The following is a 19107-nucleotide window of genomic DNA, read 5'->3' on the forward strand; positions in this document are numbered from 1 at the left end:
TCCTCCTCCAGGAAGGCTTACTTCCAGCACTCTCTTCCCCCATGACCCCCCCTAGGCAGAGGCTGATACCCCTCAGCCTTCTCAACAGACCTCTCTCTCCACTCTCATCCCACCCAACTGTCACTTAGACAGAGGGTGCATCCCCTCAGGGGGACAGAGTTCTCATCACCTCTGTCTCTGCCATGCCTGGCCTGGCACGGAGCAGACCTCTGCAAAGGTTGCCTGGGTTTGTTGCAAGCCAAATGCATGGGAGAGAGCTGGGCCAAGAGTGGAGAACAAGACCTTCTGGCAGGGACGGCCCGCCCGTTCTCAGCTGTCAGCATGCACTCCAGAGCAAGCACGCTCGTGCTTTTCTTTGGCCAGAGTCCCTTCACCATTTGCCAGAACTTCCAGTCCCCTGGCCCTGGCTCTCACTTTGCTCTCCAGCCACCCCCCCTAAAGTTGGCCAGCAGGAGATTCACCCCTAGAGGAGCGTGTACCATCCAACAACATGAGTCTAGAAGATTCCTCACCTCCCCCAGTTCATTTATTCAACAAATATTTATTGAACCCTGACGTTGAGCCAGGTACTGTGGTTGGCACTGGATACAGGGTGGAGTGCAAACCAGGCATGGTCCCTGGCCTCACGGAGCTTACGTGCTGGTGGGGGAGCAACCAACAAGTAAACACACAAATGGATGTGCAATGGTAATTTCCAAACGTGAACAACAACAAAAAGATATAGGACGTTGAGATAGATTCAAGCCCAGTAGTCAGGGAAGGCCTCTCTGAGGAGGTGGCATTTATGCCAAGGCCTGAGGGTATGAAGAGCTCAGCCTGCAAAGGGTAGAGGAAGAGCATTCTGGGCAAAGGGCACAGCATGTGCAAAGTCCTGGAGATGGGAATGAGGTTGGAATGTGGAAGAAATGAAGGAAGGCCAGGGTGGCAGAAGCACAGGGAACAAGATCGGGATTGGCAAGAAAGAACAAGATTGGGATTGGCAAGAAAAAAGCTGGAAGTGAGTTTGGGACCAGATGAGGAAGAGCTTGGATTTTATCCTTAGAATAATAGGGTAATAGGGTAAGGATTTTAAACCAGAGTTGATATGATATGGTTTGCGTGTTTAAAGCTCTCTCTGGTTGCGTTGAGAACTGATTGGCAAAGCAGGAAGGAAGCAAAGCGACATTTTGGAGGGCAGTGATATGGGGAGAAGTGATGTGGCCAGACCAGGGTGAAGGCTATGGGATCAGAGAGAAGTAGATGGACTCCAGAGATATTTAAGAAGTAGAAGCTTGCAGAGGTTTCCAGAAGAGCTAAAGAAAAAAAACTTTATTGAATGTCTGCGACAACCCCAGTGATGGGGTGGGAGTCGGGGGCACCAGAAAGGCTTGGGAATATAAACAAAGATATGAGTTCTCAACCACAGAAACCAATACACACAGTCACCTTTCCCCGCACAATCTCTCAGGGAGAATGAACCTAAGAGCAACTAAGATGCTCAAAGTTCTGGGCCATTTCCACCTCATTCAACGGTGTCAACTGGTTCTTTTGGAGTTGGGCATTTGAAACATGGAAGTGTGTTTCCCACCATCCCGCCATGAGTAAATGTTGGATTCTTGGGCTAGGAAGTGGTCAAACTGCAGGACTGGAGCACTGACTGGTATCTTGGGAGCAGTGAGCCACCACCTGCAGCGGCCAGGGAGGAGGAGAGTGCAGGGGAGGAGGGGGAGGGGGAGAGTGCAGGGGAGAAGGGGAGGGGGAGAGTGCAGGGGAGGAGGGGGAGGGTGCAGGGGAGGAGGGGGAGGGGGAGAGTGCAGGGGAGGAGGGGGAGGGGAGAGTGCAGGGGAGGAGGGGGAGGGTGCAGGGGAGGAGGGGGAGGGGGAGAGTGCAGGGGAGGAGGGGGAGGGGGAGAGTGCAGGGGGAGGGGGAGGGGAGAGTGCAGGGGGAGGGGGAGGGGAGAGTGCAGGGGGAGGGGGAGGGGGAGAGTGCAGGGGGAGGGGGAGGGGAGAGTGCAGGGGGAGGGGGAGGGGGAGAGTGCAGGGGGAGGGGGAGGGGAGAGTGCAGGGGGAGGGGGAGGGGGAGAGTGCAGGGGGAGGAGGGGGGGCGGGTGGGGACCGCCGTTCTTCCCGCCCCTTGTGAAAATGGTGAAGTTGGTCTTTGCCTTCTGCCACCACCCTCTGCCCCCCCTCCCAACTCCTGGGAGCCTGCTGACTGCCTTCCCTCCCTCGCTATTTCCCTCTATCTCTGTTTGCCTCAGGAGCACTCCTGGCCGGTGACCCACGCACTGAAATGACACCTCGTCACTGCTGTACACACAGATGGGTCCAGGAGGAGAGCAATATCTGATCCAACTACCTCACACTGAGGAGTAAAAGAATTACTTTAGTTCTTTATCCCTCCTTGAGGAATTTGCCTTCTCAAAAGAGCTTTCTGGGTCATTTAAATGATCTCTGCCCTCCTACCCACTTCTCTGAAAGGGCCCTTTTTCCCCAGGGCGTTTGCAGACTCTACTTTTTGAGCTCGTGGAGTCTCCTCAATGCAGCCTCTGGGGAGGGTAGTTCCATTAAAGGATGGGAGTGGGAGACTCTTCCAGGGGTGACCTCAGAAGCATTTAACAACCAGTGCAGAATAAGCACCAACGACTTGCCAGCTGGAGGGCCCCACGGCCTTGGGTCGGCCGGGCATTAACCAGCACGGGGTCCTGGGAGAAAAGCCATGTGGTGGGAACACTCAGGGAAGCAGGTCTGTCAATGAGCACAGAAGTGTTTCTGCATTCTAACAACCATGTGGCAGCACTGGGCCGGCTGTGTGTCGCTTCTGGTCTGCCCCTGTTTTGTCCAGTTCCTGCTGTTCCACTGGGAAAGGTCCCTGGGCCATTTGTTCCCTCTGTTAGAGGGAAAGTGACCTGGGCTGAAGCTGGGTAACGCCACGCATGGCCTTTGAGCAGAGCCAGCCGCGTGGAATCCCGGGTGAACAGGATCTCAGGCCCTCGACCCACTGTGTGACCTTGAAGGGCAGAGCTGCCTCTGACTGTCCTTCCTCTCGCCCCTCCTCGCAGTTATTTTCGTCCAGCCTGACAGCCCTTGGCGGTCCCAGCAGTCTGGGCCCCGTGAGTCGGATGCAAAACAGGCAGCACAAACGTCTGGTGCTGAATCCCAAGAGGATTCCTCTCGGGGCGCCATCACGTGGGAACATGGCCTCCGCACTGTGCATCCGACGGGACCACAGGCCTGGAGGACGCTGGCCGTGTGGTAGGCAGGGAGCTGGGTTCTCTGTGGCTCAAGCCTGGCTCCTGTCTGGGGACGCCGTCCGAGGCCTGGTGGTGAGTACACCCTGTCACGGAGCCCGGAGACCTCCCAGCTGTGTGCAGGGAACTGCTGGTCAGCTGGAGGGTAGGTGTCAGCAGCTGACAAGAGGGCAGGAACGGGCCCTGCTGGGCTCCCAGTCCCCAGCCTTGGCCGTGGCGGACAGCAGGTCTGTTCTGGGTTCATTGCAGTGGGCGGGAGACAGGTGGGCTGGGGCCGACAGGGTTCCCAGGAGACCTCTTTGCGGCCCCTGTGTGGTTACTGTCTCAGGAAGTGAGACAGACACTATGTTCCGGCCCCTGGGGGCCTGGGAAGGCTACAGCCAGGAAGTCACTGCTCTTGGCTGGGGTCTGATCTCTAGGGGAGCAGCGTGCCTTAGGTCATTGTGCCTTTTAGGTTAAAGCGTTGTTCCCCAACCTGAGATTAATGCCTACTGCCCATGTGTCCTGGAGCAGGAGAGGGGTCTGGGTACAGCTCTTAGGGGGCTCTCCTGAGACTCATCTCTCCAGGGAAAAAATGAGACCAAGCTTCTGAGATCAGAATAGCCCCAGGAGAAGCTGGGACAAGCAGTGAGGAGGGGAGAGGGGACAAGCAGTGAGGTGGGGAGAGGGGCCAAAGGAGAAGGGGGCCTCTGCCGGGTGAAGAAGACACCTTCATATATGAACCAGTCCAGGAAGCAGAGCAGAATAGGCAACGCCATTTTTAGAGCTCCTGGAAAAAGAACTCTCCTCATTCCTGGGGGCAAAGTCAGCTCAGAAAGCCCCAACTTCAGTGATTTCAGAGACCCAGGAGTGGCAGAGCACAGCTCCTGCTGGCCTCCCAGCTGCCCCCTGGGAAGACCCAGGAACAGCCACATAAGCAGGAGAGCCCACAATGCCAGGAGGGGCGGGGGAAGAAGATCGCAGGAGGGGTGCCATGTGGCTGCCCCTGGCAGCCCTGCCACTGGGGGGCAGGGGTGCAGCTGGCCTCTCCAGGGGGCGGGCCCTCCGGGTAGAAGATGCCCCTCGACTGGGCAGCAAATTCCTCCGGGCTGGCAGGGTGGCGCCAGTGGCTCTGCGCAAGGGAGTGGTTCTGAAGGCCGGGATGGGGTAAGCCAGAGAGGAGGTGCTGGGGAGGATGGGGCCGGGCACTCTCCCTAGGATGGCGAGCTGGCTGCTGGGGGCCGATAGCCCTGGACAGCTATGGAAGAAGGACCAGGGCCAGGCAGGAAAGGCCAGGGGGCCAGCGGGCGTGGGTGAAGGTTCCATCTCGGCTGCATAGCTGTTGAGGTGGGAGAGAAGGCGAATCCGCACCGGGTCTGCACGGCTGCTGGGCCCTTCCAGGACCCCCAGGTACCTGATGACCTCGGTAAGGCACTCCCGAAAACCGATGCTCCGGAAGTCGACTGCCAGGGCTCGAGCATCAAAGAATCCTGCAAAGTGAGGCACGATGAGGGCATGCCAGGCAGGAGACAAGCACTGAGCCTGGGGTCAGACTGTCTGAGTTCTGGACCTGCTTTCCCCACTCACCCCCTGGGTGACCTTGGGCATGTCACCTCACCTCTCTGAGCCCCAGTCTCACCATCTTAAAGTGGGAATAATCATCCCTACTGGGGTAGAGGGGGTGGACTGTGCGGACCAATTGAGTTCACTAAACTATGAAGCATTATAAAATGTAAAGTGTTATTTTCATCACCATTCATGATGAACCCAAAGAAGGAAATCGGCGGCCCAGATAACTTCATTTAAATAGACACTTGCCAGATGTGTGCACATGGAGGTGTAGAACAACCCTGCCTGCTGATGGGGGCAGATGCTGGGAGGTGGCGGCAGCAGCCATCAGAGCTGGGAGACTCCTTGGAGAGGAGAGCATAGGGTAGCAATGAAGCATGAGGTCTTTGGGGGCCAGCTGCTTGACCATGGACTTAACTAGCGCCCTGACTATGGACAAGTCTCAATCTCTCCATGCCTTGATTTCCTTAGCTGTGAAATGGGTATATAACAGGCCCTGCCATGTACAGATGGGAGGGCGAAATGAAATGGTGCACAGAAATGCTTAACAAATGAAAAGTTAGCTATCATTTATATGACTGGTTTGGCCCCCATAAGCATTCGAGTTTGTTCCCCAGCCCAAAGGGCAGTCTAGAAAGCAGGACCCCACTCTGGTCCTCAGCTGCTGCCCTCAGGCCAGGGACCATGGCTTTGGCTTGACTTCAGTGTGGGATGACCAGGGGGACTGCCTGCAGAAGTATTCACATTCTCACAGCTTCTCCACACTTGCCCGTCTCTCGACCACCTTCTGGGTAAAGACAGAACAGCCCCAGTGAGCACTGGCTTCATGATCATGGTAGCAAATATCGGGTCCCTGGTTCACGGCTGAGGTCCCTACAGAGGAACAGCTTGGCAGGAGATGATGTTTGGAGCCAGGCCTCCTAGGCGGTGAGACCTGGCTCTGCTGTCTACTTAGTTGTGCAACTTTGAGCAAATCCCATCACCTTTCTCTGTTCACTGTTCTTTTTTCACTAACATTCGCTGAGTTCTTCCTAAGCACTTAATTTGCATTAGCTAATTTAAACCTCATAAAAACCTATCATTATAACAATTATGGGGCAGTGGTTAAGAATCCTCCTGCCAATGCAGGGGACACGGGTTCAAGCCCTGGTCCAGGAAGATCCCACATGCCACAGAGCAACTAAGCCCGTGCACCACAACCACTGAGCCTGCGCTCTAGAGCCCGCGAGCCACAACTACTGAGCCCGCGTGCTACAACTACTGAAGCCCGCACGCCTAGAGCCCGTGCTCCACAACAAGAGAAGCCACCGCAACGAGAAGCCCGCGCACCGCAACGAAGAGCAGCCCCTGCTCTCTGCAACTAGAGAAAGCCCGCGCGCAGCAACAAAGACCCAACGTAGCCATAAATAAATAAATTTATATTTTAAAAAAACCCTATCATTATTCCCATTTTAGAGATAAGGAAACTGAGGAATAAAGAGCTTAAATCATTTGTCCAAGGTCCTAAAGCTAGTAAGTAGTAAACTCAGTGTTCAAATACAAAGCCAGCGCTCTAAGCCAATTCTCTGTCTTCCCATCAGCCCTTAGCCAGAAAACAGTGAGGATAACAGCACCCACCCTCGAGGTTCTTGTGAGAATCAAATGAGATAACATTAGAGAAAAGCATTTGGAAAACTATAAAATGCTGCCCAAATATTAGTCACTAGTTTTCTTTTAATTGGATAAATATAAATGTAGCTTGAAATACCTCCCCCATTGGTTGATTAGAGACAGTTTCCACTGTTGGCTGTGCATTCCTTTGGCACAAGTTCTCCAAGTGACCACCTGCAGCAGGGTCATCGGGTGTGTTTGCTAAACTGGCAGATTCCTAAACTCCAATCCGGACTTACTGCCTCGGGGTCTCCGGGCTGTGACCCGTGACGCTGTCTGCCCCTACATGACACTGCTGCCCGCCGAGGCTTGAGAGGCACCAGGCTGGGCTGCTTAACATGCAGCCATCCCCTTGAGGGGGTAGCAAGTTAAGGCTTCAAGACTTAAGTCTTTGGAGCCAAGGTCAGTGGAGCTTTCAAGGTTTCCCAATTGTGAAATTACCAAAACACACAGAGCGGCTTCAGGCAGACAGAATTTCCATCTGTCCAGAGGTCTTTTAAAAGCCACAGTTCCGTGACTTTTTTGTAGTGGACTAGCTCAAAATAACAGAATGCGTTAACATTCGCATCCTACTAAAATCCCACGACTGATCTTCAGCGGTGAGCGTGACATATCCTCCCAGCACTGCCAAGGACACAAGAGCTCAGAAGCGTAGACCAGTGGGTCGGCACACTAGTGAAGCGCTGTGGCTAAAAACCTCAGGCGTGTCCCTCCCACTGGGATCACAGCAAGAATGAGCTCATTCAGGCTGATGCTTAACAAGGCCCTGGGGGCAGGGGGATCAGTAATCTGTTGTAGAAGAGCTCCTCCAAAGTTCAAGGCTGGAAGGAGGGGAGTTTATGAAAGGGCTAGGACACATGGAGACAATAAAAGCGGAGAGGGCAATGCCAAAAGAAGAAGAAAGACAAGCTTTGCGAACGTTCCACCTGGATCTGCTTCAGCCCCTCTGTGAACTGTGAGCTCCGTGAGGGCAGGGACCACGTCTACTTTGCTCACCAAAGTATCCCCAGGGCCCAGCCCCCAAATATTGGCTGCAGGAATGGTTCCAGGAAAGTAGAGCATCAGTACCTGTCCCGCCAGTGGCGTGGAGCATTTTCAAGTGATCTACCGTCATCTGCAGGACCTCGGCTTTCTCCAGCTTGGAGGAGCCCTGTGTGTACAGAAGACAGAAGAGTGGCAGCCTTCAGCTGACCTCTGTCGCCCACCTCCCCCGCATGGCGTCATCAGCACTCACGACCTCAGTTTCCTCCTCCTCCTCCCACTCCACCACTGCCTGCAATCGGGCTTCTGCTTTAGCCAAGCCCACCAAATCTAACCCATCCTCTTCAGTTCTCATTTTAGCCCACCTGTCCACCACACTGCTGACCATCCTTCTCGAAAGCCCTCCTCCCCTGCTTTCTTGCTCTAACTGTCCCTTAAGACGGTGGTGTTCCCAGTGGGTGATGGCTCACTTTTTTCTCGCTCTGTGCGCTCTCCTCGGAGGGTCCCCTCTACCTCCATGGCTTCAGGCACCATCACCAGAATGTCACTCCTGCATCCTCCCCTGCCTCCTAGACCAGCTTTACCGGGAATCCAACTTCACACTCGCCACACACACCCAAGATCGGGCTCACTGTCTTATTCCAAAGCATCTGCTCTTCCTCCATTCTCTCTCTTGAGGAGTATTTCCGAAGCCTCCAGCATCACCTGGTCTCCCAGGTGAAACCTGAGGGTCAGACTCTCCATGTGAGTCCCTTGAAGGTAGGTACCAGGTCTAGTTCATGGCTGGACTTGTGAAGGTTTTAGTGAATGTCTGTGGAATGACTGACTTGTTCTCCCCAGCAGAAAGGAAGACACAGGACCTATGACCGTGCCTTGGCGCACACGGTGAGAATCTTTGAGGTTGTCTGATTGATTCAACTGTCTGACTCCCCACTGGAGTCCCTCCACTCCAGCATGTTCAATGACAGAGACTTCACTCCCCAAGCGGCCTGTTCTACTTTCAGATAGTTCTGGAAATGTCAGTAGTGCATTAGTGCTCTACTAACGTGCAGAGGGATAGGGCACTTTAGGATCACACAGTCTGTGTCCAGTTCCGCTCTGCTACTTACTAGCTGTGTGATCTGGTATAAGTTACTTCACCTCTCTGTGCTTCAGTTCCCTTACCTGTGCAATGAGCATAATAATCCCTACCCTTCAGGATCATTCTGAGCATTCAGTGCAACCGGATGATGGACATAAAGCCACAACCCCTGAGACACCTCAGTAAATATGAATTTCTATCCCCCTTATTCTTGGCCATCAACAGATATCAGTAAATGATATCACAGCACTTCAGGCAGCTGCCACCAATCGATAAGAGATGCCGTGAGAAGTGAACCTTATCTGCCACCCGCACAGCATCTCCTCTAGCACATTCAGCAATGTCACATACCTGCTTCTCAAAGGCAGTGGGGACCAAGCGCCGCAGTTCAGAAAGGCTGCTGTTGATGCGGTCCCGGCGCCGTTTCTCTATGATCTAAAAAACAATGATGAAACAAACAAACAAAAACCAAGTAGGCACTTCATCACAGTTTCCAACACACCTTGACGGGCACTGGCTCATATCTTCCGTCACAATATTTCTGTCACGGAGATAAATCCATTCTTACATTATGGAAGAGGAAAACGAGGCTCAGAGAAGGGCAGGATTTGCTTAAGGTCACACAGCAAGGAAGTGCAAGGTTGGGACTAGAACTCAGATCTCTTGTCTTGATCTAAGGGGTGGTATTCAAAACGTTTAACCACTGATACAGCAGGGCACCAACCAATTAGAACAGGAACACCAGCCACAGCACTGGAGCAGGTCCTGGAGGCCCCTCCTGGGCCAGGGAGACCCCTTGAGGTGCTGGGTCATGAGGTCTGAGGAGTCCCAGGCATTGCTCTCTCCAGCTGGGAAGGCCTTTCATTCCCACAAGCTCACTCTCATCTCACAATACTGGTAGCGGAATACTGATAGCAGGACAGAAATTGCAACACCCATTTTACCGATAAAGAGAACGAGGGCTGGGTGGACGTGGCTGCTTAAGGTCTTTTGGTTAGTGAGTGGCAGGGCTGGTCTCTGCCAGATTCTGGTCTCTGCCAGATTCCGGTCTCTGGACTCCCAGGGCAGAAGCACAGCTGCATCCTGGGGGAAAAGTAGGGCCAAGAGCAAGGACGGGCTCCCCCTTCTTCCGTCCCCCTTCCCTACCCCTCAGCACACTAAGAGGGAAGGAAAGTTCTGAGCTCAGAGAGAAGCAGGGGAAGGCTGGAATAAATGATAATGGCTAATTGTGCGTCAGGTTCTGTTCTGAGTGCATTACATTAATTCACTTCAAAACAACCCTTTGAGGTAGGTACCATCATTATTTCAGTTACACAGATGAAAAAATGAGGCACACAGAGATTAAGTGGCTTGCACAAAGTCACCCAGCTAGCTACTGGCAAAGCTGGGACTTGAACCCAGGCAGGGCCGCTTCCCGGTGGTGTTTCTGACCAGGGTTCTCTGCGCCAGGCCCCTGGGAACTCAGGGCAAACATTTGTCTGACAGCTCTGCTGAGATACGCACTCACCCCTCTGCGTTTCTTCCTGGCTTGCATTTGTGAAGGGCTGGGGGTGGACAGCGGCCGGGCCATCTGGCTGGAGAGGAAAAGAAAGGCTGATTTTTCAGAGGACCATCTCCCTGGCCTGGGCTGACCTCGGAGGCCGGCTGTGGGCGGGCACAGACCCCTCCCAGGCGGCCGAGGTCTCCCAGGCCGGGAAGAGGCACAGGGCAGGCGTGGGTGGGGACGCCTTCTCTCCCCTTCTCCCCGGGGGCTCATTTCTCCCCGGGGCCAAGCCCTCCCCTGCACAGAGCTTCCTGCCCCAGAGTCGCCGGAGGCTGGGGCCATGGGTGGGGGGCCTTGGCTCTCGCCCGGACCTGACCGCTCGGCCTTGCCTCCTGCCCCTCGCCCCTCGCCCTCGCTGCGCTGCCGCGGCCGTCGGGGGAACCGCAGTCCGGCCGCCCGGCTCCTGCAACCTGATCCCCCGGGCGGGGCGGGCGAGGGCACGGGCGGCGGCGGTGGGGCCGGGCCTGCGGGTTAGGTTTCAGAGGGAGCCGCTGGGAACGAGCGTGGAAAGAACAGATGCCGCCGCTTCCCACGGGCCGGGCCCGCCGGTCGCCCGCCCTCCACCCGGCCTGCAGCTGCCGCCTCCTCCCACGCTGCGCGGCCGGGGCGAGGGGGAGGCGACATCTGGGTCACAGGGCCCTCTCTGGACTCTCGGGACGTGGCCCCAGCCTCCCCAGAAGGCCCCAGCCCTGCATCGTGTCAGGCCTCCGGTCCCCGGGCTTGGCTGAAGGATGTATGTTTGCTGGCGACCCAGGAGTTCCCATCACCAGGAGGAGGCGCAGCCCTCTAGGGCTTTTCCTGCCCAGACTGACCAAATCCTCCTCAGCCCAACTGCTCGCCCTCTTAATGTTTTCCCGCTTCAGAGGCTCTCTTGGAATGAAGGAGATTCTCTGGGTTGCACTTAGGATCATTCACTTGGCCAACATGCCAGAGGCCCCACTCAGACTGAGGGCTGGACTGGATGCCCTCAGCCAGGCCCCAGCCCTCCAGAGCCCAGCTCCCATTGTAGACATCACAGCCACAAATAACTTTAGACAAGGTGACTCCCCTGCTATTTCAGAACGCGAAATGCCACACATCTGAACAGGAACCCAAGAGCTTGCCTCCACCTCTCCTCTTCTGCCTAGGTTCTCATCTCAGCGAAGGCACCCATATCCCACTTCTGCAAGGTGGACACCCGGCCACCATCTTTGATTCCTCCTCTGTCCTCACCTACCCCATCAAAACCTGCCCATTCCATGTCTAAAATACATCTCACACCCGTCCCCCTTATCTCCACTGCCGATCTCGGGACCAAGCCTCCATCATCTTTCTAGACTGCAGGAGTCTATTACACCCGCTGCCTCCTACAAGCGGGCAGAGTGATCATCTAAATGCAAATCTGATCATGCCACTCTCTTACAGGGCCTTCCCAATGCTTTTAGGATCAAGGCCACCATCTTTGAGGTAGCCCAGCTGGCCCCTGTCACCTCCTAGACTCAATTCTCTTTTGCTCTGTGCGCCCCAGCCTGTGAATGCACTAACTCCTTCCTGTGGTGGCACATACTGTTCCCCTAGCCCAGAACTCTCTGGTCCACTCCCTCTCCCCGCCCCCAAGCCCCAGCCCCTTTGCCTAGTAACTTCTACCACCTTTCAGATCTCAACTCAAATGTCAATTTCCAGGGGAGCCTTTTCTGACATCGCCCCTCCCACTTGATACCCCCTGCTTTACACTATCCTAGCATCCTGCATTCATAGCATTTGTGCCCATTTGTTGCTGTATATTTATATGATTATTTGATTAAGGTCTATCTCTCCATCAAGCCTGTAAGTTCCATGAGGCCATGAACCATATCTGTCTCATTCACAGTTGTACCCAGTACTCAGCAAGGGACATGACAGAGCTCGTGGTTGAGCTCCTCCTCCTGCCCTCATCTTTGGCATCACCGGAGAACACAGAGGTGAGACCATAAAATCTATATCTTGGGACTTCTCTGGTGGTGCAGTGGTAAAGAATCCGCCTTCCAATGCAGGGGATGCGGGTTCGATCCCTGGTCAGGGAACTAAGATCCCACATGCCTCGGGGCCACTAAGCCTGCGCGCCGCAACTACTGAGCTTGTGCGCCTCAACGAGAGAGCCCATGCGCCGCAAACTACAGAGCCCACGCATCCTGGAGCCCGCACTACACAACTAGAGAGGGAAAAACCCGCATGCCACAGCTAAAGAGAAGCCCGTGTGCTGCAACGAAAGAACCCGCATGCCTCAACCAAGATCCCACGTGCCTCAACTAAGACCTGACGCAGCCAAATAAATTAAAAAATATTAAAAAAAAAAATCTATGTCTGAGGCCTTTGTGGAATGGGGGCATATGTGGCTGACTGGGAGGGTCCCAGCCCACGTGACGACCCTCCTGGCATTAGAGGTTGGATCATTTTCATCAACTGCTTAAAGAGATAAGGTTGCACGGGAGACCAGATCAACATTTGTCAAACCTACTGCTATGTCCCTGGCTTCATCTAGCTACATCTGGAAAAGGATATCTCCATCCAAACATCTGGACAAGAATGTAAGAGGCCTACGAAAGCTTGTGGGAGGGATGGGTCAGCAAGCTAGATCCAGGGCTCAGATGGCCAGATCCTGAGATCTGTAGGGCAGCTTGTTTACAAAGCTTCAGTCTGGACAAGCCACAAGAGCCAAGGTCTACTAAGAAACACGGCCTTTGTCCCCGCAGCCTGGATAATGTGTCTCCTGGGGTATTGGGTTACCACTGCTCACGTCACTGCCTCTCAGCCTGATCCCTCCTCAGGGACCATCTGTTGGAGGCTGACACACCCCTTTCAGAGCGTGGCAGCTCAGCCACCCCTTTTTCCACTCTCCTGGTTCTCTGCAGTGCTATCCCTCTCCCCCCACGCCCGTATCCCACAGGCAAGCCTCACTTCACAGCTTTCTCGGCATCACTACACATACTTCCCTCCTTTGAGGGGAAGTCCCATTTTACAGATGAGGATGTTGAGCACTGGGGAGGTAAGGCAGCTTGCCCAGCCTACGCAGCTGCTGAGGAGCAAAGCCAGCATGGGAATCCACATCTTCTGGCTTCAAATTCAGCATTGTTTTCCCTCCTAATTCCTATTTCCTGTCTGTCTGAATAGCCCTCCAGTCCCCTTAGCCTTAAAGCTCCCAAGAGCTCAGCCAGAGCTAGCTCTTTTCCAGGCTGTGATCTGGCCCTGACATTGGGAGAGGGTGTGAGAGATTCTTGTCTGAGAGTCTGAAAATAAGGCAGATTTTCATGGACCCAGAGAAGATATGTTGACCCCCAAGATCTGCTCCATGGGCCTCAAGGGGTCCCTAGCCAGAATGCTGGGGTGGTCTCTTGGGGGAGGGGCAGCTTTCCAGGTGGTCTGGCTGCTAGACCTGACTACCCTCAGCGCTCACCCTCACTTCCTTTTTGGGAACTCCCCCGAGGAGCCCTTGCAGGTGACCCCACTCATTTTCCATCAACCAAAGGCAGAATCACAATGTCTCCAATGAAGGGTTCTCAGAGAGCACTGAGCCCACCTGTAAAATGAGGAAGCTCAGAGAGGGGAAGGGATCTGCTCCAGGCCACACAGCAAATTAGAGGAAATTCCAGAACTGGAGTGCTCCCCATACAGTCATCACCCCACCATGTACATTTCATAGCCAGTACTTTTTGTTCTAGAGAGCACTTCCATGTTCACTTGTCTCATTTATCATACAATGAGTTAAGTATATTATTGGACCATTTCACACTTACGAAAAATAATCACTTGATAGCTGGAGTGACAGAGACACAAAGTCCAGTCTTCAGACGTCCAGGCTTTTCATTAGACCATGCTGCCTCATGGACACGGCACCCTCCAACTGAACGGCGACCCCTTAGAGAGCAGCTTTCATTGGAAGTTGCCTTGTGCCAAAGCAGGGAGCTGTGTGCCTTAAGTCCATTACCTCATCAAAGCCTCACCCTATGAGGTAAGGTATTAGCATCCCCATTTCATAAAGGAGAAAATTAGAATTCAGAAAAGGGTGGTCACTTGCCCAAGTTCATGGTGGCGAGACTTCAAAGACCACGATGTGCCTTACGTGACCCACAGACCCTGACCCAATGCCTGACGTGGCAGGTGCTCATTAAATTTTTGCAGAGGGAGGGGGGAGACAATATTCTCAGTTTGGACCCACAGGTGTCAGGGGGCTGTGTTCAGATAGGAGCTCTGAGGGTGATTCCCGTATATGGGGCAGGACACTGCCACCAGGCAGATGCCTACAGTGGCAATGGAACACAACCCGCTCTTTACCCTTACAGGGTGGGGGGGATTTGCACCCTGCCTCTGACCCTGGGGAGGCTGGCTGCTCCAGTCCCCTGGCCCTTGCCAATGTTCATCTGGCCTTCTTTGTCCATGAAGCTCTTCTTCTCTGAGAGTTCCCTGAGGGCAGAGGCTGAGCAGGATACATCTGGGCCCCCCACGCCCAGCCCAGGGTCTGGGCCACAGCAGGCATCGTTCAGCGCTCCCTGAATTGAAGCATTGATGTCTGCTGGGGGGAGGGCCCTTTGGTGAGTGCTACAAAGAAGGGTCTATAAGTCGGCCTCTGCCAGATGTCCAACTGCTTCTCTCCTCTCGGTGGGGGGGGGGGGTCTGCTCGCCTAAGAATCTAGACAGTCTAAAAAAATGGGCTCTAGTTGAAAGGACAAAATGTATAGGAAAAAAACTGCCTACTGATCCTTTATGCCAGAGTCCAAATGCCACCACCTTCAGGAAGCTCTCCCTGCACTTTTGGTTGTGAGTGACCTCTCCCTGCTCAGGTGCCCTCACAGCCCACAGTCTATCTCTCCTTCCATCTTCCATCCGGTCCATGGACTTTGTGTGACCTGGCAGGTCACTGACCAGGCTGCAAATTCTTGGAGGACAGAAGGCAGCTCCAATCAGCCAAGCTCTCTGACACCAATTTCATGCCTCTGATTCATGAAGACCCAATGACACTGAGCTTGAGACACCTCCCCGCCAACCCCCCACCCCATGGTGCTGGGCCCTTCCCCTGCTCCTAGCAGGCACAGACTCAGAGAACTGCTTCTCTAAAGAGCAGTTTCTGCTAAACAATTTTAAAAGGCTATTAAGTTGCATAGGGAATGCTATTATATACCCCAAAACCTCATGGACAGGAAATTACCTCCTATTATAAGCTAGAAGGAATTGGAAGCTGGTGGCACTTTACTGGGAATTGTGACTGAGGCAGGATCCCCTGGTCTCAGAAAACTGGAGATCACTGAAAGTATGAAATACCCTCAAAAACATCCCTAAGAATGAACTGAATCCCCCTTTTAAATCTATTCTAGAGAGTCAGGTTTGGATGAGCCAGGAGGGACCAGATAGGCTTCCTTTTCCCACTCCCTATTCTCCTTTATTTTACTGATGAGGAAACAGGCTCACAAAGGGAAAGCAATGCCCCAAGGTCACATGGTAACTTGGTGGCAGATTTGGGGCTGGTACCCAAGTCTGCAGACTCCCAGTCAGTCCCTGCTGCTCTTTCAGGGTTCTGAGTATCACATATTGGGTGCTTGATACTACTTAAGCATTTGCTACGTGCTGGGCTCTGTGTGAAGTCCTTGACACAGGTTATCTCATCTGATTTTCCTAATTATCCTATGAGGTCAGTTCTATTATTTATACCCATTTTGCAGATGAAGAAACTGACGCTTAGATTGTTCACAGAACTGGGATGTAACAGAACTTATACAAGTTCAGTTTGTTCTATAGGTTTGAAGCAGGGTCAGAAAACGTACCAAGAGTTGAAAGATATTGACAGCAGACTGGTGCAGTAGAAAGAGCACTGGAATCAGAGTCTAGGCCCTTGCAAGGACCATGGGCAAGTCAGCGATTATTTTCTTCAATATTAAAACCTTAATTCCAAAGATTTTCTTCCCCTGGAAGCTTTGTGTCTGTGTGTGTGTGTGTGTGTGTGTGTGTGTGTGTGTGTGTGTGTGTGTGTACTATATGAAAAGTGCACCCCAGCTAGGGTAAAATTAAGAAAGTATGGTTACTCTACATAGTCACTGCAGAGTAGTGACTACTCTACTTCAGGACCAGGGGGTGTGATACCAACAGTCCATGAGGGTTTCCTAAGATCTTCAGGGAAAAGCCCTCCCTGGCAGCGCAGTGGTTAAGAATCCACCTGCCAACTCAGGGGACAGGGGTTCGAGCCCTGGTCCAGGAAGATCCCACATGCTGCGGAGCAACTAAGCCCGTTCGCCACAACTACTGAGCCCACGTGTCACAACTACTGAAGCCCGCGCGCCTAGAAACCCATGCTCCACAACAAAGGGAAGCCACCGCAATGAGAAGTCCGCGCACCGCAACGAAGAGTAGCCCCCGCGCAGCAACAAAGACCCAACGCAGCCGAAAATAAATAAAATAAAAATAAATTAAAAAAAAAAAAAAAGTCCTCGCCAGTAGCCTCACTTGGACAGAAAGAGATCTCCAACCGGACCTCAGACCCCGAGCTGAACTCTCTCTCCATCCCAGCATCTCGAGCACTAAACGGCCGAGAGCGCACAGGATCCCGGGCGGTCGTGCGCGTAACGGTGGCGCCACACCTGTGTCTACCCCGGTCGCTCCAGGACTGGCCCCGCGCTCGCCGGCCCGTCGGCTTGCTCCCCAGCCTGCTCGCCCCGGCGCGCCCCGCGCCCCCAGCCCGCCTTACCTCAGCTCGCCTTCGTGGCCCACGTCGATGGGTCCGTCGGACTCGCTGTCTGAGCCGCTCGGCTCCCGGGGCCGCTTCATCGCGAGCGCGGGCTGCGTGGCTCTCCGCCCGGCAGCGCGGGCGGCGAGCCGGGAAGTCGGGCCCCGCCCCGGCCCCGCCCCGGGGGCGCAGCCACCGCCCTTTCCCAGGGCCCTTTCCTGCGTCGCAGCCCCAGGCGCCCCCTCGCCCCCTCCGTGACGCGCTGGCCGAGCCGTGGGAAGGCCCCGGGCGGTCGCCGCCCCGCCGACGGCTGGGAGGTCCGGCTCCGCTCCCTCGGCCGCCGCGCGCTGGGTGGCCTTGGGCAGGTGCCTTTGGAGGCCCCCGGGGAAGTCAAGGGGTCCCCGTCTGTCCCTGGTTCGCCCCGGGGCGCTGTCGGCCTGTGGAGGCGCTGCTCCGCTATGCTCCAGCCTCTTTAGAGGTCCCCTCGCCGGCTCCTGGCTCCTGGGGTTCTGGGGGCGGCAGACACATCGGTTTGGGGAGGTTGGTGGGGTGGCTGTGGCCTGATCCTCGGCCAGAATTCTCTAGCAGCTTCTCCCAAAGGGGTCCAGAGCAAGTAGAATGTGGGTGAGGGGGCCATGCCCAAAAGGGATGGCCGAAGTTGCGGCTGCACCACCTGCGCAGGACCGGCTCTGGCCAAGGTGCCTGAAGACTTGTCTTGATCGTGGGTGTCCCTGGGAATTAGTTCCCAGTTCACCAGAGGCAGAGCTGTCCTGGGAGGCCAAGAGTGCCTGGAGAGGGCCCATTCCTGAAGCTGTTGCAGGGCCTCTGAAGGGGGTGGGTGGCACCCTCCAGCCTCCCTTCCTGGGACCCTCCTCCCCCCTACAACAGACCAAACTGTTCACTAGGTAGGGGCTCCGACTGCCCTGCCCCTAGGGAGGGAGACTCAAGGAAGATTCTGAGATACACCTGCCATCCTCATGGGCCAGTGCCTCAGAGAGACCCCCCAAAGCTCAGAAGGAAATGGAATGGGGGCATCCTGGAAGGTGGCCTAATGAGCTGGAGGAGGAGATGGGAAGGTGGTCTCCATGTGGTGGGTCAGAGACGAAGTCTTTCCCTTTGACTCACCCCCCAGGACACAGAGGAAGCCATCTCCTCATTTGGGAGAGTGGGGTTAGTCATCTGAGAATAACTGCACTTTCACTCCCACTGTAAGACCTGCTTGGGGACACTTGATTATGGTGGTGGGACAGAACAATCCCGTGCCCCCTTCCACACATGTCCACAGACACTACCACGTGGCCAAGTATACGGACACATAGGTATAGACATGCACGGGTACACAGCTGGCATGCGCAGTCAGAACCTGCAGCTTGGGCTTCCTCAGGAGGCCCTGGTGTTCACCGCAGCCATACCTATGGACTCTCTTTTTCCAAATGCCCTCAGCACTCACATAACTTCCATGGACATGTACCAGTGGAGTGGAAACCTCAACCAACACAGAAGTTGTGCAGTCCGTGCACTCTGCATTCCCTGGAAAAGCAGAAATCAGCCATGTTGCCCAGAGATCTGCCCTGCGTGTGACTGAGGTCACAGGGACTGGCAGTGGAGCAGATTTGCAGGGGAAGATCAAGCTCCGTTGTAGGTATGTTCATGTGAGATGCCCCGGGTCATCAAAATGGAGTGCACAGGGACTTCCCTGGGGGCACAGTGGTTGAGAATCCACCTGCCAATGCAGGGGACACAGGTTCAATCCCTGGTCCGGGATGATCCCACATGCCGTGGAGCAACTAAGCCCATGCGCCACAACTACTGAGCCTGCGCTCTAGAGCCCACGAGCCACAACTACTGAAGCCCGCACACCTAGAGCCCGTGCTCTGCAACAAGAGAAGCCACCACAATGAGAAGCCTGCGCACTGCAACGAAGAGTAGCCCCCACTCGCCACAACTAGAGAAAGCCCGCGTGCAGCAATGAAGCCCCCCCCCCAAAAAAAAAGGAGTGCACAGATAAATAGGAGCTCAGAAGAGGCATCGAAGCTGAATATTTAAATTTGGAAATCATTAGGTAATAGGTGGCACTTAAAGCTATAGGAGTAGATTACCCAGAAGGAAAGTGTGGATGGGGCCTAGCTAAATAGCTAACGCTTGGTAAGCACTTATTATAACACCTGAAACTGTTTTGTAAGTATTAACTCACTTCATTCTCAACAACTCTATAAAGTAGTAAAATTATTATCATCCCCACTTTGTAAATGAGAAAAAAAGGCACAGAGAGGTGGAGTAACTCTACAGAGGGTAAATGGAAGGGCTGGAATTCAACAAGGTAGTTTGATTCCAGAGCCAAACCACCTGACTTTACTACCTGTATAGCTCTTAAACATCAGGCTATAGTATCTAGTACTGAGCCTAGA

General features: G+C 54.3%; 1 protein-coding gene across 2 annotated transcripts; it reads right to left on the reverse strand.

Annotated features, from left to right (window-relative positions):
* Nucleotides 1-521: 521 nt before the first annotated feature.
* Nucleotides 522-16875, reverse strand: HEYL (hes related family bHLH transcription factor with YRPW motif like). 2 transcript variants are annotated; one of them, XM_057547344.1, is made up of 5 exons: nt 16721-16875; nt 9994-10060; nt 8838-8921; nt 7493-7574; nt 522-4695 (listed from the first exon to the last, which is right to left on the reverse strand). In XM_057547344.1, exons 1-5 carry the CDS (start codon nt 16798-16800, stop codon nt 4037-4039), a joined length of 972 nt encoding a protein of 323 aa, XP_057403327.1. In that variant the 5' UTR covers nt 16801-16875; the 3' UTR covers nt 522-4036. The 2 variants fall into 2 exon arrangements, with proteins under 2 accessions (XP_057403327.1, XP_007164783.1); XM_007164721.2 differs by lacking the exon at nt 16721-16875 and adding an exon at nt 10341-11526.
* Nucleotides 16876-19107: the final 2232 nt, after the last annotated feature.

The sequence above is a fragment of the Balaenoptera acutorostrata genome, chromosome 1 (genome assembly GCF_949987535.1).
Source record: "Balaenoptera acutorostrata chromosome 1, mBalAcu1.1, whole genome shotgun sequence".
Taxonomy (NCBI): Eukaryota; Metazoa; Chordata; class Mammalia; order Artiodactyla; family Balaenopteridae; genus Balaenoptera; species Balaenoptera acutorostrata.